Source organism: Dromiciops gliroides, chromosome 2 (genome assembly GCF_019393635.1).
Source record: "Dromiciops gliroides isolate mDroGli1 chromosome 2, mDroGli1.pri, whole genome shotgun sequence".
NCBI classification, from domain to species: Eukaryota; Metazoa; Chordata; class Mammalia; order Microbiotheria; family Microbiotheriidae; genus Dromiciops; species Dromiciops gliroides.
In genome coordinates, this window is record NC_057862.1 from 523,445,846 (window position 1) to 523,464,366 (window position 18,521).

At 39.5% G+C, this 18,521-nt stretch overlaps 1 protein-coding gene across 1 annotated transcript in view; it reads right to left on the reverse strand.

Moving 5' to 3' along the window:
• The window catches only part of TACR1 (tachykinin receptor 1), a 172,973-nt gene that overhangs the window by 60,598 nt on the left and 93,854 nt on the right, over nucleotides 1–18,521 (reverse strand). The window contains exon 2 of the mRNA XM_043988156.1: nucleotides 12,596–12,790. Coding sequence (XP_043844091.1) covers nucleotides 12,596–12,790 — 195 coding nt within the window. The remainder of the gene's footprint in view (nucleotides 1–12,595; nucleotides 12,791–18,521) is intronic.

The following is an 18,521-nucleotide window of genomic DNA, read 5'->3' on the forward strand; positions in this document are numbered from 1 at the left end:
AGTCCAAGATGACCCCTATTTTGTGAACTCGGGTTAACTGGAAGGGTGGTGGCACCTTGGACAGTAATAGGGACTTTGGAGAAGGGAAGGTTTGGACAGAAAGATGATGAATTCTTTTTTGGACATGTGTTTAAGCTATCTGTGAAGCACCCAGTTTGAGATGTCTAATAGGTAGTTGGAGATTTGAGTCTGAAGACTAGGAGAGAGGTTAGGGCTGGATATGTAGATCTGAGAATTATCAGCCAATAATTGAGATAATAGGTGAATCCATGGGAGCTGATGACATCGCCACATCAAAGAGTATCTATAGAGAAGAGGACTCAGTACGGAGTCCTGGAAGATACACAATATTTGTAGGTGTGACCTGGACAATTATCCAGCAAAGAGGGCAAAGGAGAGCTGAAACAGAAAAACCAGGATAGATTAGTGTTACAGAAACCTAGAAAGAAGAGAGCATCAAGAAGAAGGGAGTAATTGATGGTGTCAATGGCCACAGAGAGGTCAAGAGGGATGAGGATTAAGAAAGGCTATTATATTTGGAAATTTAGAGATCATTCGTAACTTTGAAAAGATAAATTTGGTAGTCAGAAGCCAGACTGTAGAGAATTAAGGAGAAGGTGAGAGGAAAGGAAGTGGAGGCATTAGTTGGAGGAGAAATATGGGATGCTAGGTAACAGGGGATAGATCATGTAAGGGTTTTTTGAGGATGGTAAAGACAAAGGCATATTTGTAAGCAGTAGGGAAGCAATTATTAAGTGTGTATGTGTATGTGTGTGTGTGTGTGTGTGTGAGAGAGAGAGAGAGAGACAGAGAGACAGAGACAGAGAGACACAGAGAGACAGAAAGACAGAGAGAGACAGAGACAGAAAGACAGAGAGAGACACAGAGAGAGAACAGGGAGACAGATAAGGAGAGAGAGAGAGAGAGAGAGAGAGAGAGAGAGAGAGAGAGAGAGAGAGAGAGAGAGAGAGAGAGAGTATAAGTGAAGGTCTCTTGACAGTATTTCCTTTCCTAGGAACCCTGAAAACCCACATTTGTGTTACAGACTATTGTTTCCTGCAAATCTCATCCTGGAACATTAAAAATGTGACGATTAGCAGAACCGGGGGCCATTTTGCATTTCAAATACTCCTCTCTTTGATCTACTGAGGCTAGTCCACAACCTGGCTCGTTAGGAAAATCTATAAACAGATAAAACAGAATAGTTCTATGACTCAGAGTCCTTATTCAATCAATGAAAATATAAAGCACCTATCCTCTAGACTTTAAAAAGTGTTGATAGAAATCTAAAGGAGGTGAACCAGCTAATATGGGGTGGAGAATGATGGAACCCCAAGAATACATCTAAAAAAGTAGGGCCTTTGGATCTGTGACTTTATTCCAATCTGTTGAACCATAAATGCAGTGCTATAAAACATCATCAACTTGATTTCCTCTAGGGGATGGATCACTCCATCTCATAGCACTAGTCTCCATTTGACAATGTTCCTCTTGTGTTAAGCAGAGAAAAATTTCTCCTTCCCCCACCCTTATTTTAGATAACGTTCTTGTACTGATCGATCAGGAAAATGCTATAAACATGGTATACCTGGACTTCAGATTAGAGACAGGTTGAATAGGTGTAGGTAGAGAGAGCTCTTGCCTGGGAGTCAGAAAGACCTGAACTCAAGTCACACATTGGATATTAGCTGTGTGACCCTGACCCAGTCATGTACCCTTTCTCAGCCCCAATTTCCTCATCCATAAAATGATGTTGGGCAACTAGGTGGCACAGTGGATAAAGCACCAGCCCTGGATTCAGGGGGACCTGAGTTTAAATCTAGCCTCAGACACTTGACACTTACTAGCTTTGTGACCCTGGGCAAGTCACTTAACCCTCATTGACCTTCAACAAAAAAAGGAAAAGAAGAAGCAGAATCTGTAAAATGATGTTAATAACAGTACATGCCTCATAAGGTTGTTGTGAGAATAAAATAAGATTTTACTTGTTGTTCATTCGTTTTCAGTCATGTCCAACTCTTCATGACCCCATTTGGAGATTTCTTGGCAAATATACTAGAGTCCTTTGCCATTTCCTTCTCCAGCTCATTTTACAGATGAGGAAGTGAGACAAAAAAGGTTAAGTGACTTGACCAGGGTCACATAGCTAGTAAGTGTACATATTTATATGTCAATATAACACAAGTCCCAAGGCCCATTATTATGAGACTTTTCTCACAGGTGCAGATCAATGCTCTGCATCTGCATGAGGGGTAGAGCTGAGTTGGAGATGGGAGAGTGTCTTCAATCTTCTCATCTCTATTCAAACTCTTTGAACTCCTCTTGTTATCTTGGGTATTCCTTGGGCTCTGCAGTAGCTTTGGGCAGAGAGAGAAAATGGAAGATGCCAAACCTACTTCAGGTTGCTGAAGGCAGAATAAAATTCTGGGAAGAAGCTGACATCAGGGGTTCTGGCAGTCTCTCTCATGGACCTATCTTTCCCCAGCTTGCTATACTAGAAACTTCAGGGAATTTTCCCTTTGAGGGAAATGTGTGATCCTCTCTTGGTTGAGCTGAGTTATCTCTCTCCCAATGGAAGAGTCCCTTTATTCTGTATTGTTTAGTATATATTCTCCTACATATACTTTCTCTTGATTTTGTTTTGCTATAAATTTGAATAAATGATGGGTTTTTTGGTTTATTTTTGTTTTTGCTCCTTGCTATGTGTGCTCACCGGTATTTGGTAGGCAGAAAGACAAACCTTGAATATAAAGCTTGAACCCTCCATTCTCCAATAAGAAGAGTGAACAGAAGTTTAGCTTGAATCTGAAAATCAAAGTCCTAGATTAACAAAATCTCTCTGAGGAGATCAGAGTAGACAAGTTTCTGGCTCCAAACTTCTGCTTCCTTTCCTGGTAGGAAATAAAGTTTCCCTTAGAGAAGGGTGTGAGGAGAAGAGGCTAGAGGTGTCTAGTTCGCTCCCCTCAAGCCACTCAATGGCAACCCAATGCTATGAGTAAGAGGGCAGCCTGTCTCTCTGTCTCTGTCTCTCCACGCACACATATGCATTTGTGTGTGTGTGTGTGTGTGTGTGTGTGTGTGTGTGTGTGTGTGTGTAGAGAGGTGGGGGGGACTGGTCCTGGAATCAGGAGCATCTGAGTTCAAAGCTCACCTCAGACACTTACTAGCTGTGTAACCCTGGGCAAGTCACTTAACCCCAATTGCCTTAAACATCCACGGCCACCTCTAGTAGTCTTGCCATTGGACCCAGATGGCTCTGAAGGAGAGAGTGAAGCTGGTGAACTTGCACAGCCCTCCCTCACTAAAATTCAATTTAGTGCAAGTAATGACATGGTCCTCTTTGAAAATGAAGGACAAACAATAACAATATATACAATATATATTATATAATGTATAAACAATATCTGTGACATACATATATATGGAGAGAGATCTCTCTAACTTGGCATATCTTAAAATATTATATAAATGTAAGCTATTATTTCACTGATGCATTTGACACATTTTCTCAAGAATTTCTTACAGATAATTCCCAGAAAAGAAAAGATTGAAGTAGTTGGGAAAAGTTGGGTACTTGTCCTACATGTTTTATATGGGCTTTATTATTTGGGGTTCCTGAACCCAATTACAACTTTGTAATTCACAGCTTGTTTAAGGTTCCTCTTTTCTGGGAGAGACTCCAGTTTGGGGAAGTAAATAATGACCACAGAGAAACAATAGGAAGTTAGTCACATGATAGTATTAAAGGGCCTTTGGAATTTGGGGCCCCATCCTGAGTATCTCCCTGGTGGTGACTGAAATTCTACCATTATGGATAAATTACTTTGGTTTTAAAAGTATTTTTTTTCTTCAGGTATGTTCTTATAAAATGCAAATCCCCTGATGATGGTAAAATATTATTAACTTCTCAGCATTCCTCAGTGGGAATGAGCTCACAAAAAGAAACCTGATTGGAGATTGAGACAACATGAATTTTGGAGAAATTGATGAAAGAGAGAAGGGTAAAGGGAAGAAAAAGAGGCATGGTTGGATCTTTCCCCCACTTAACCATTTTGACCAAAGGGTCAATTTTGGAAAACAGTTTAGTCCTGGGTTTCCTAACCACCCTGTATTCATCTTAAATTTCTTCCCATATATATGAAAATTAAAAAAAAAACAATTCCCTTTTCTATTTCCTAATGGCTTCTTTATAATCACACATTCTGCAAATACCAGGAATTATAAGGTAGGTTGACCCTAAGGGACCATGAAGCTTTGTCCGCTGAGAGCTCTAGGCTTAGAGCTCTTAACCTGATTTTCTCCATTAGTAAAAGTGGGAAGTGACCAGGGTCAGGGCTCCTACTAATCCCTGGTACAGAATTCTATAAGGGATCAAGACCATTCCAGTTAAAGGAAATGGAGGAGGCATATGGAGTGGATGGACAAGCATCTGGAGAAGCCACATTAGCAAAGATCTTATCATTTTATGCTGTGAAAATAATGGTGTGTGTGTGTGTGTGTGTGTGTGAGCGCGCGCGCGAGCACATGTATGTGCATGTGGGGTTTGTTTGGCTTTCTCTTGCAACATTTAGTATTGTACCTTTGGCTTTTCAGTCAGTGTCCCTATCACCTTCAGCGCTGGGTGGCCTGGAATTGGGTAGACAGGCTGGAGATTGGATAAGTACCTATTCTTAGCTCACATGGCTCTGAAGCACTAATTCTCCGAGTTCTCCTATCTGGAGTGGCCTGTCATTTGCATCATTCTGACAAACACATCAGCCTTGCTAGAAAGCTACACAGCACATATTCATTTGTAAAATTAAGTATAATTAAAATCAATGTTGTTTTCAGAATAGAGAGGGGTTTTTTTTAAAGACAGTTTAATGACATTTCCCTCACTGAAGAATTTAACACTGCTGACTCCTCTCCTCCTTGAAAACTTTTTTTCCCCCTTGACTGTTTTTGAGGGGATGAGGGCGCTTGGGACACGACTTCCTGCTTTCTGACCTGGCTCCCAGAGTCCCTGGGCCATACTTCCTCCTGTTCTTGCCTTCTGTAAGGTTGACCTCTCAGGGTTTCACAGAATACACCACCAGTGTATAACAAGATTGGGGCTTGAGAGACAACCTTGAATAACGTAATCACCTGCCTCCCTCAAAACACCTTTCTCTATCCTCTGACATTCTGCCAGGGCTCATTCTTCAAGGATTAACAGACTCCCAACCTTTTATACTTTCTCCATCCCAATGATACAGAACCACGAGCTACTGCAGAACAAATATGTTTCCCCCAAACCCGTAGGTTGCTCTCATTTCCCTCTTTACTCTAACTCCTTCCTTTATTCTAGGGGACTTTAACAGACATATCAATATCTCCTGAATACCTTATCTTCCCAGTTCTTGAATCTTTTCATCTTCCATGATTTAATCCTGAGCTCCACTTTAGGTACACACAGAGATGGTAATACTCTTAATTGTGACATTACTGTTGTGTTCCTTTTCCATGTTCATGAACTCTGAAATTCCCTTATTTAATCAAAATCTTTTATCATTCCATCTTTCCCTATTCTTTATGACCTCTCACCCTGTTCTTTGTCCTCACCATGTCCTCTAATCCCTCCACCCCTCATTACAATTTAGGCCATCACCCTTGTACAGGTTACACTCTCCTCATTTCCCAGTTTCAATCCTTTGGTGAACCAGTTCAACTTTAGACCATTCTTTACTCTCAAATCTCCTTGTCCTGACATCAATCATACCTACCCAAAGCCTAGCCTTAGATTATTCTCGTCATCTGTTGCCTTTTCTCTTATTTCATGTGCTCCCAAATAGAGGTGGAGAAAATCATGAAATCATGTTGACTGGATCCATTATAACTTTGTTAACTAATCTCAGCTAGGCTTTCACTGTAACAAAGCAAGCCTTCTATTCCTCTCTATTTCATTCTCTATTCCAGTGGCCATTCTAAATCTTTTAATCTCTCCTCAAATCTTCCATAGCACAAACTGGCTCCCTTACCCTTTTAACTGAGAACTTACTTTATACTTTCCTGAAAAACTGAGGCCATTTGCTGAAAGCCCCATCTTTTCACCTCATGTCACATCTTGTTGATATTACCCCACCCTGCCCCAATCTTTTTATTTATTTCACTGTTGAAGAGGTGGCTTATCTCTTTGTCAAGGCCAACCCTTCTACTCAACATATACCCTTGACCACATCCCCTTCAGTCTTCTCCAGCATATTGCCCCATTTTGTTTATTTTCAATTTCTCTTCATTTACCATCTTTCCAGGTGACTAGCAATATGTACATGTCATTTTCATCCTTAAAAACATCCTCACTTAAATCTACTTTCATCTTATATCTCTCTCCCTCTTTTCAGATAAACTCAAAAAGGCCATTTATAGGGTTTTCAATTCTTCCCCTCTTATTTTCCTCTAAATCTTCTATAATCCGACTCCCACCTGCCATCATTATTTAACTGAAACTGCTCTCCAAAGTTATCAATAGTTTTTAAATTGCCAAATTTAACAGTCTTTTCTCATTTTCTTATACTTCTTAACTTCTCTATAGCATCTGACACTGTTGATCACATTCTCTTCCAGGTAAATTCCCCTTTCTGAGTTTTCAATGATACTGTATGCTCTTGGTTCTCTCCATTCTAACAACTCCTTTTTAGTCTCTGTTGCTTACCTTCATCTACATCATGCTCATTAATTGTGAGTACTCCTTCACCAACGCTCTGTCCTGGATCCCCTGCTCTTTTCTATATATCACTTGGCGTTCAAATTAGGTCCCAATATGTTGGTCTTTCTAAATATAAGGTGTTAATTTTCTCTTTTTTCTTCTTTTCCTTTGATTTAAGTGAAGTCAGGGAAGTGCCCCAATCGGCTGGACTATAAAATTTAGTATGAACTCCAGCCCTTTCTATTAGGACACATGATCTAACCCCTTGCTAAAGTATATATATGACCAGGGGCTGTACCCGTGATTTGGAGCTGTGTCAACAAAAATTGTCATGACTGAGCCAGGAGTAGATAACAGTTCTGGCCTTGGAGTAAAGAAAACTCAAGTTAAAATTTAGCCTCAGACACTTAGTATCTGTGTGGCCTTGAAAAAGGCACCTCTCTGAGCCTAGATTTCCTTATTGGGAAAACAGAGATAATAATAGCATTCATCTTAGGTTCTGTGAGGATCAAATGAAATAACATATGTAGAGTGTTTTGCAAACTTTAAAGGGCTAGTTATCCTAAGGACCTGTCCAGCTTTAAAATTCCATCCTATGCAGGGGGTGCTCTGATAAATATTTAACAATTAGTTCTACGAAGTGGGAGAGGGGTGGGGAGAGATGTCCTCATGACAAATCATCTGCATTATTAACATTTTCTTCATTATTTTCTTAAGTAAACAAAACAATAAATCAAGCCCTGACATAGCATTTGACAAGGTGCAAATGCTCACAATGAAAATTTTTAAATTTTATTTATGGAACAAAACAAACATTTCCATAACATAGTATAATAAAAAAGATGATTGCACATGAAACTGCAAATATATTATGTAAAACTTGTAATTCATAATGAAAATTAACAACAGTTCTCATAAGCTGGTTTGAATTGGCCCCAGAACACAACCAATCCTATGCCACGACCATATAAATATGTATCCATTCATTAGCATTAAGTACCTACTATCTACAAGGCTTTGGACACATTTAGCAGGGCAATGTGCAGACCTTTGGGATTTGGAAGTGGAGTAGATTTGGGAATGAAGGGAATGATTCCCATGTGTTGACTTTTCTCTTTCTGCCATTCATTGCACTTCATTAATCACCCTCCCCTGGCTTTTGCTTGCCTCTGAAAGCAACTGCAGGCTTGGTAATGAGTTCATTGCTGGGCAGCAGATTTTGTCATGTATTGTGTATCCTGCATGGAAAGATCTGTCATTCTCTTAGCAGCACCGTTAGGTATGGATGTTCACAGTGCTTTTCTTTCCTGCATCAATTGCTTTTAATCAGTTACAGTGATGACACTAGGGACACTGAGGGGCAACAGTCATAAAGAAAGTGGGTAGCAGAGAGGAGAATATCAATTAGCACCATCTGAATAAATCATCCATCCTGAAAGTGCAAATATTCTGCTTTTTGTTCAGTGGTAGTCTAGAAGAATTTGGAAAGCTAGCATTTCAACATTCAGAAAAACAATAAGAAAGAACCTCTTGGTTCTTGTGTGTATGTGTGTGTGTGTGTGTGTGTGTGTTGTTGTTGTTGTTGTTGTTGTTGTTAATGTTGATGATAATGATGATGACTGAGTTCACAGAAAAAAATTGAGACAATACATAACAAAAGAAATCAGATTTTCAATTTACATGTTAGACTGGATAGTCAGCTGCTGGTTTCTGAGGGCTGGTTTTGACTGAGAACACTACTCTTGCCTCAGGGATATTCCTTAGCCTTTGCATTTGCTCACCTGGTTGTTAATGGATTTATTTATCTACAGCATGATACAGCAGGAAAGTTTGGAGTCCAGAGCCCTGAGTTATAATCTTGCCTTTGACATCAGCTGTGTGTTCACAGACAAGTCTGTACCTCTCTGACCTTGTTTCCTCTTCTTCTTCTTCTTCTTCTTCTTCTTCTTCTTCTTCTTCTTCTTCTTCTTCTTCTTCTTCTGTGGATAATAAGATTTACACTACTACCTATCTAACACTGTGGTTGTGAGGAAAATGCTTTATATACATTAAAGAACTATAGAAAAGAAAGTTTGTATTCTTGGTACCACCCATTTCCCTTCTCCTCCATTCATTTATTTCTTTTACCAGTTTGAGGAAATACTTGTGTGGATATAGGTCAGAAACTTCTTTGCAACTTAGTCTTAAAGATTTGCCAGGGGCACCAAGAGTGATGCATCAATGGCTACTCATTTAGTATATGTCAAGGCAAGCCTTCAACCCAGATAGTACTCACTCCAAGGTCAGTCCTTTATCCTAGAGATGTCAAGCACTCACATGAGGCAGGGTGAGTGTAACAGAGTGCAACTCAAACCATATTAAAACATAATTTGGAAATATTTAATAAAATAAATAAAAACATAATAGAACATGGATAATGTTAACAACAATTTCTAAGTCAGCATGTGGCTACAGGGATCCTTATATATGGATTAATGGCCCTGTTTCTATTTGAGCTGTACACCACTGGTCTATGCCATGTTGTCCTCCATTATATCTTTTAAACACACACACACACACACACACACACACACACACATAATCATTTTTCTATATCTATCTACATTACCTATATCTACATCACTGTTGCTATCTATACCTGTCTATGTCTATATCATTCATATCTATTTCTATGTATCTATGCAATGTATTTTCAAAAGAAATATAATTATTAATAATTTTCTCCAATCATCAGGGTTTTAAAGTAGAACCTATAAAATGAGGTGAGTAGACTAGATAATCTTTAAATTTCCTTCTAGTTCTAAAGACTATAATTACAAGAAGATAGATTCCCACACCACATCAATGGGGTGATGGGAAAGTATGACAAAGCACTCTCAGGAACCAATCTGCACTTCTTTTCTGAAGCTTGAAAGCCCATGATCAACCCTATCCAATGTCAAGGATCATAGATTCTGAGCTGACAGGCTCCTCAGAGATCATACACTGCAATTCCTTTAGCCATATTATGTAAACTGAACAATGTCTGCATGGACCTTGTAGCTATCAGCATATTTTGAAAAAAGAGAGCTGTCTAGTTGGCCTGAGTTGAACTTAACAGAAGAAACTCACAAGTTATTTCTTAATGATCCCATTAAATCCTCTCTGGGAGTCAAGAAGACTTTGGGACCTTTACTGTGATGACTTAGAAGGACACTTCATTTGGGTCCAACTATTCTAGTCAGTCATAGATCTAGCAGTCTGGGCTCTGAATGGAGAGGTCTTCCTTGTTCTTATCTGTATTAGTCTTCCATATGTGAATTATCTGCTTTGAATTGTTATTTTAGTTGCAACATATTAATATAAGGGTTTTACATTTGCAAAGTGCTTTACATACATTATTTCATTCAAATTTCTTAGTTTATGAGGTAGGTGCCATCATTATCCTTTATTTTACAAATGAAGAAACTTAGGCTCAGAGAGCTGAAGTTAGTTGCTCATGATCACATAGTAAAAGTGTGAGTGGGATTTGGAATCCAGGTCTTTCTGACTCTGTTCTCTATGCAATGTGGCCTCTCATGTGTGCACGTGTCTTCATTTTCAAAAAGAGCTAGAAATACCAAAAGAAGGGATTGTGTCTTATAGTGAAGTAGTGTGGGGTGGAGGAAAGAGAATTGGATTTTGATTTAGAAGACTTGGGTTTGGATCCCTGTTCTGCTGTGATTTGGGGCAAGCCATTTTAATATCTAGGCACCATACTTGCCTTATTTGTGAATAAGTGGACCAGATGATTCTCAAAGTTCTTTCTAGAACAAAATCCTGTGATTTCCCCTGCAAGATCACTTTGGCTCTGGAATTCACATTGTGGAAGTATTCGCCGTCTCTACTTCCCCTCCTTCTATTTGGATAGTTTCTCCTAGAACCTCTATTTAAGGAGGTGTCCAGGACAGCCTTCTCTTTGTTTCTCACTAGACAACATTCCGGACTTCTCTACCATGTTACTGACTGGATACCTCTCTCTTCACTCCTTTAGCTTCCCTTTATATGCAATCTTCTCTATTAGAATTTAAGCTCATTAAGGACAGGGCAAGGTTGTGGTTTTGCCTGAATTTGTATTCTCATCACCTGGCACATAATAAGCATTTCATAAATGTTTGTTGATGGACTGACTGATTTCATTGATCTGGATGTTACCCCCTCCCCCACCCCCGCAATGCAGATTTCAGCCCATCTATGAGTGTCTACTCTATAAGAATCATGTCCCTCCAGCTCAGTGACCCCTCAGTGATTACTATCCTGTAAATCCAATTTAAACTCCTGTTGAGTCACAAAGAATGATCCAAGCTTACTTTAAGTAGTTGGTAAAGTATATTTATTTACACACTCTCTTACAAAGGGGAGGAGACAAAAGACCAGACATATCCATGAATTGTAGAGCTTTTAGCACTGGACACCCCTTTAGCCCATATTCTGATTGGTTGAATTCCGAGAGATTTTTGTACTTTCTTTGACTTTTACCACATTATAAAATGATTGAATGAATTAAAAAAGAATCACATCCCTATCCTATCATAAATCTGAGACGGGCTATCTACTTTATTTCTCTTAACATCACAAGGATATTTGTTGAGTAACTAGGCTCTTCACTTGTAATCCTTCACCCTTTCTATGTGACCATCCCATCTTCTGTTTCATAAAATTCTCTGATGATGTTTTTTACTTCTGTTTTTCTTTAAAGTTCTCTTTTGCTTATAATTTTTGTTTGCTCATCTCCATCACCGACCTCTCCTTTGCCCTCTGTGTGATATTCGTTGGCAATTCTTTAGAGACTATTCTGTTCCAGAAAGATATCAAAAACATATACTACTGGTAGAATATTGGCATTAAAAGCATAGGCTTTTCTTTCCGGGAAAAACTTGGGGCCATTAAAGGAGCTTTGCAATCTTCTGAAAGGGATCCAGCCTGCTCTACTCCTTCTGCATAATTCTGGGTCTAGCTTGTTGTCTATTTGTACTGCCAGCTGACAATACAAATAGATATTGAGTTGGGCCCAGTATCCATCTGAAATATTGGGAATAAGAATAGTTCACATGTGAATGGAGTTTCATATACATCATCTCATTTGATCTTCATAACCCTGGAGATTGTCAGCACAACTATTACTAATTTCATGTTACTGATGATGAACCTGAGGTTTTAAGGGGATGAAATAACTTGCTTATGGCCACAAAGATCACAGAACCAGGACTCATACTTAGGCCCTTTGTCTGGGGGAATTCTTGAGTCCAGCACTTTTTGGTACACCCTGCTGACATTGTAGAGGAAAAATAAGAGCACCAAGGGAATTGGAGTAATGTCCAACACTATGCCACACAGAAATAATACATAAAATCACAGAGAAGCTCAAACCAAAGAACATCAGACCCTGGAGGGACCTATGAGACAATCCGGTTTAATTCCCTAATTTTGCAGATGTGAAAATTGAGGCCCAGAGAAAGGAAGTAAATTTAGTTCAGTTTAATTCATTGCTAGAAGGCAGGGATCAGGGATACCCTTAGGCACAGTCAGCATAGATAATTCTATCTGGCTCTGTGTGGAGAACAATACAGGCTATTTACCCCCCCCCCCCTTTTAAAAAGTATTTTATTATTTTCCAGTTACATGTAAAGATAGTTTTCAACATTTTTTTTTCATGAGGCAATTGGGATTAAGTGACTTGCCCAGGGTCACACAGCCAGTAAGTGTTAAGTGTCTGAGGTCGGATTTGAACTCAGGTCCTCCTGAATCCAGGGCCTGTGCTCTATCCACTGCACCACCTAGCTGCCCCCTAACCAATTCCTTTTGATGAAGGTTATGTAAGAAAAAAAGACCAAAGGAAAAGGAGAAATAGGTGGCAGCCTAGAAAGAAACATGCTTCATAGCACTTTCCAGTGTGGAAGCTATGCTACTTACACTTTCTCATAAGCCCTGCTGGGATGCTCTGGCCATTCAATCATGCACACCACTCGGTTGGTCATGTCTTCTGTGGTGGAGTAGTACCCTTGGGGGAAGGCAAGCAGGAGAGCCAGGGACCAGATGACACAGATGACCACTTTCGTGGCAGTAGCCGACAGCCGAGGCTGGAGGGGGTGGATAATTGCCATGTACCTGTAAGCCAAGGAGGAAGAAGACAGGGCTTGGTTAGCAACTAAATAAATTTGCTCATCACATCTTCCCAAACAATATACAAAATCCAAATCTTTTTTGTGGGGTGGGGTGGTTTGATTTTAATGAATGCCAACCTCCACAGCCAACTCCCTCCCTTTCCCCAATCCCAGATCTGGCATTCCTGTGTCTAAATAGTGACAGAAGCACCTACTTTATAAAACAAACTGTAAAACAAATCCGCAAAGCCTTGTTTATTGGCCTTATTATCCTGATTCTATAGAAGCAGCAGAATGGCAAATGGTCTTCAAACAAAGAAGCTAAAACCTGCGGGGGGGGGGGGGGGGCTGCTAGATGGTGCAGTAGACAAAGCACCAGCCCTGGATTCAGGAGGACCTGAGTTCAAATCCGGCCTCAGACACTTGACACTTATTAGCTGTATGACCCTGGGCAAGTCACTTAACCCTCATTGTCCTCCCCCACCAAAAAAAGCTAAAACCTGTGCAGAAACAGCTTAAATGGACAGATGTTTTACCCATAGACCTGATAGTATAACACATAAAAGTTTTAAGGAGCAGTCAGTTCTCTGACCAAATTGGTTGATGACAATGATTTCAATTATTGTAAGGCACTAATGAAATGTGCCCAAACCCTCTAAACATAGGTATTGTGTTGTACTTCTTAAAGAGTTTGACATTATTGAAAAGGTTTATAGTTAGACAAGGCAGCTTGGTGGCACAGTGGCTAGAGCACCAGACCTGGAGTTAGAAAGGCTGCCTCAGACACTTATTGGCTGTATGACCCTGGGTCAGTTGCTTCCTCTTTAAAACAAGCTGTAGAAGGAAATGGCAAACTACTCCAGGATCTTTGCCAAGAAAACTCCAAATGGGATTATGAAGCATCAGACAAAATTGAAATGACTGAACAACCACATAGATGACATATTATTAAGCTGCAGAAACTAGGGGAAAATGTATACCCTCTGGATAGAACAAAAAAAAAGGCTTTTCTACTTGCTTGGATAATTTGTGATAGATTATTTTTAATGTTTTGCCTTTCTCTAGATACTGTGGAGGAACTTAGTATGTATACCTCAATAGGTTAGATGTGAATTTCAATAACAGTTTGATAGATACATCAATTGCCCAAAGTTCTTCCTCTTTCCTCCCTGTACTGTACCTTCTATCCTTTGATTCTATTTCTCCAAAGTTATGCAAAAGCTTTGCTTTGTTCTACCTATTGAGAGATTCTTGCTGTCTAGAGCAGACTTGCAATATGCAATAGGTTTCTCCAAAGTAATTACATGCAAGCAATAAAGGAAATATGTTTTGGTCATGCCGTTAGCAAAATATTTTGAATTATCTGTCCAACAATTGTTATTACTATGTACAAAACTCTGAGTTTAGCTAAAGAGAAAAAAATTACACTGCCCTTGCCCTCAAAGAGTTTACAATCTATAAAGCTGGATTGACCTTGTACATAGATAGGTATGGTACAAGAAAATGTGACAGAGCTGAGAGATAAAGACAAAGTTCTCTTGGGAAATTTGAGTAGGAAAAAAAGACTTTCGGAGGCTATGGTTAAAGAAAGCTAGCCCAGTAGGTGTTTAATAAATCTACAATCTATGTTGCACAAGCAATATTGCACACTTTAGGATGGAGGTGGTCAATGCATACTTCTAAACTAGACAAATGATAATCTAACAGATAACTAGCCACAATCAAAAACATTCATTGGTTCTATGCTTAATGACTTTCCTTCCTATAGTTTTCTAACTCTAACAATGCCTCAAGGTGGACCTTGTGAAAATTGCAATTTGATTGATTGTTATTTGATGGAGGAAATTTAACTGAGTTACTTCTCAGTATAGGGAACAGTGCTAAAAACTGTGAATGATAGTTTCTTTTTTCCTAATGGAAAAAAGATGGGATACTAATACTAATAATATACTGCCTCCCTCTTGGGGTTTTTGTAAGGATCAAATGAGATAGTGTATGTAAAACTAATACAAATATGGGCTATTGTGTTTATTTGAAACAGAGCTCCTGCCCTCCGGGTGTCCACAGCCTTGTGGGGGAGGTAGGATGCTGGCATAAACAATTCTTAGACAAGGCAGTATATCCTCCCACCATCGAGTGAACAATCCAGACAAGAAATGCTCTAGGGAGTCACAGGAGGGACATATCACAGATTACATGCAGATTACAAAAGTGACACCAAGGCAAGATGGAGCGGCTCTAGGGATTTCAATCGTCCCTCTGTCTGCTGGTGATTTCATCCTGCTGAAAGGCAGAAGAGCTGATGAATTCCTAGCTAGTCTTTCTGCCTCTCGGAAGGCTGAGGAGGAAAAGAGAAGAGCTGCTACTCTGGACCTAATGTTGATAGGCACTGATTGCTGAATTGGAATCAACTGGAAATGTCCATATCATCTCAGAGGTTGAAATGAGCAAGAGAGGGAACACTGGACAGTCAGAAATGGGACTTTGTTGCAAACTGCCAATCTGCCTTCCTTCCCCTGAATCCCCCTAACTTTCACCATTGGTGCCACTTCTCTCCCACCTATTGGTCTCATTCTCTCACTCTCTCCAACTTCAGATTTTGAGACTAAGCTTGGCCCCAAGCAGGGGGAAATATGAGGAGTCCTTAGTCAGGAGCTCACAGATTGATCACTAAATTGGTCTTGCTGCTTGCCTCCCTGTGGCATTCTTAACACAGTCTATTGTCATGGTTCAGTTGTTTCAGTCATGTTGGATTCTTTGTGACCTTTGGGGGTTTTCTTGGCAAAGATTCTGGAGTGGTTTGCCATTTCCTCCTCCAGATCATTTTACAGATGAGGAAACTGAGGCATACAGGGTTAAGTGACTTGCCCAGGGTCACACAGCCAGTAAGTGTCTAACTTCAGGTCCAGCACTCTATCTACTCTGTCACCCAGCTGCCCAACCACAGCCTATTGAAATACTAAACAAAGCCCCTATTTTTAGCCCCAAATTTCAGACAATAGAATACCTTAAATGCCAAACTGAGAGGTTTAGACTTTATTTGGTGGGTAACAGAGTCAGCAAAACTTTGCAGACAGGAAGTAGAGTTTCATTTCCAAGCAGTGCTTTAGGAAGATTAATTTGGTGGTACCAAATTGTAGTAATCTGAAAGGTATTAAGGAACCCCTCCTTCAATCAACTTCTCCTATATTCCACTGAAGCTCACAAGTTTCTGCAATTCCATCATTAGAGATTCATTCCTCTGCACCTTTATTGAGAAGATTTTTGTTTTTGTTTTTGAGTCCTCAAAGTGCAAATATTCATGAAAAAGATTATAGCCCGTAACTTTTATCTCTAAAATGGGAGGACTTCTAGTCCAGTCCCATTACATACAGATGTGTATTTGTTTCCCAGCTTGGTTCAATATCTACCTAATAAAGGATAGCCCTTTGGATAGGTCTCTCAAGAAGGGGCAAGGGTGATAGACACTGGAAAGAACAAGGAGAGAAAGTAGGAAGGGAAGAGAAAGCATTTTCTACTTCACAGTTTTGTTGAATGCTGGTACTGGCCAGAACTGGCTTCTTTTAATGTATAAGCTGAGGGTGATTTTCTTTTATTCCTTTTCAAAGTTTATTAGATGTAGTGCAGGATAATCAAAAGGAAATATTCCCAAGGGTAAAGTTTGGGGCCTGTAAAGCTAAAATACCCAATCATAGAGATGAGCTATTTAGTTATCAGAATGGACTTTAATCTCTGACAAGAGATTCTCTGGTTTATAAGGGTTTATGGAGAATACACTGGGTATGATGTGGGAGATATTTTGCCCCTTAATATTATCCCAACCATAAGAGCCTGATTTGTTTCAAATTTGGGGTCAGTTGTCCTTAAACAAATACCTCCTTTTCCAGCTTGTACATCCCACCCATCCCTAACCCTCAGGCCTAGTTGGACATTATGCCGTATTTGATCTCAAGTGCCCAAGAGTTTAAAAAACAATTGTAGCCCAGTATGGAGCCTGGATTCTGGGTATCTATTAGGTGAAGTGGGTAGGGAGACATCTTTCATCTTTATGGCAAATTTGGGAGACCGTTTCATTCTGCTTCCTGCCATTCTTTGACTGCAGAAGCCATTTACGTGACAGATGCACTTTTTATACATATTACCCTTACACAGCCAGGGAGAATGGCAGTAGTATTTTTGTTGTTGTTGTTGTTGTTGTTGTTAATTTTTAAAATGTTTATACTTCCTTCTTCTAATCCCTTCCCTCTCCCTGCCCACTGCCTGTCCACAGTTCTCTTGCAACATCTCACTGTGGCATAGAGGTAATCTTTGATTCTAAAAGGCATTACCAGTAGAGCACAAAGATAGGAAAGTATTACCAAACAAGAAAGACTCCAAGTACAAGCCCCACAATGACCTGTGTATCTGTGGTTAAAAAGTCCTATAAAGAAAAGCTGTTCAGAGAGTTAATTTGTCTGCTATAGTAACTCAAGAAGACCACCTACAAAGGCCTAGAGGGGTTATAATCTCCATTAACAGAGGGAGAAAACACACAGAGGCAATCAGGTGCATTGCAGTTATTATAATTTTCAGGTATTAAAAACCCCTTAGGCTTTTTTAGACTTAAGTGCATCTTTTTTTTTTTCCTTTCTTTTTTAAAATTGTAAATGGCCATGCCTCCTTTTGGGGGGCTGCCACAAACTGCATTTTTCAAGTCCACCTAGTAACTTGGCACAATTCTGCTTGTAGTTTTGACAAGTGGATGCATATTTTACTTTGTCTTCTTATCTTAAAGTACAAACTCATGAAGAATGTATTTATTTAAATGGAAGAAGAGAGTGGTATTTTGTTATTATAACCACCCAGAATCCTTCCAGCTGTTTTGGCTATAAACCACCTGAGGAAGTGCTGCAAACCCCAGGATAGATAAATCAATGATGTTCTCTATAAATATTCATGGAGTCTGTAAGTGCATGGCATTCTATCTTGGGGCTATCTGCAGTGAAATGACTTAGCTTTTTTTTTTTAATGCATTTCTTCTCTAGCTGCTAGATATGGGGATAATATTGAAGTCTTTGGCTTTTCCCTCCCAGAATACTATCAGTTCTGAAATTCTATGTATTCTGACTTCACAATAGCTCTCCAGTCTGTTATCCTAATTCAGGGGAATGCATAATATAGTGGAATGAGCAGTGAATTTGGAGCCAGAGAGCTCTGCCCCTGGCTACCTGAAGAACTCAATCTCTCTGAGTTCCGGTTTTCTCATTTAAAAGAAAGGGGTTGGATTGGATAAACTGAGTTTGGAGTTAGAAAGATCTGAGTTCAAATCCTAGCTAAGATATTTACTAGTTATGTGACCCTTGGCAGGTCACCGAACCTCTGTTTGCCTCAGTTTCCTTATCTGTAAAATGGGCTAACAACGTCACTTACCTCATAGGCTTGTTGTGAGGATCAAATGATACAATAATTGTAAAGCATTTAGCCCAGAGCAAGGCACGTAGTAAGTACTATAAACATGTTAGTCATTATTATTATTATTATTATAACTATTATATCTCTTCCAGCTTCGGATCTATAATCCCATAATCATTCATTTCTCTTATTCTAGTCTGATAACCTAACCTCTAATCTAGGGCTTCTTAACATTTTTCTGTCATAGTGACATAAAACAGTGACAAAGTAACATATTTTTATGTCATATGGTGAAGCCCACGAACCTCTTTTCAGAAAAAAATGTATTAAATGTACAAAATAAA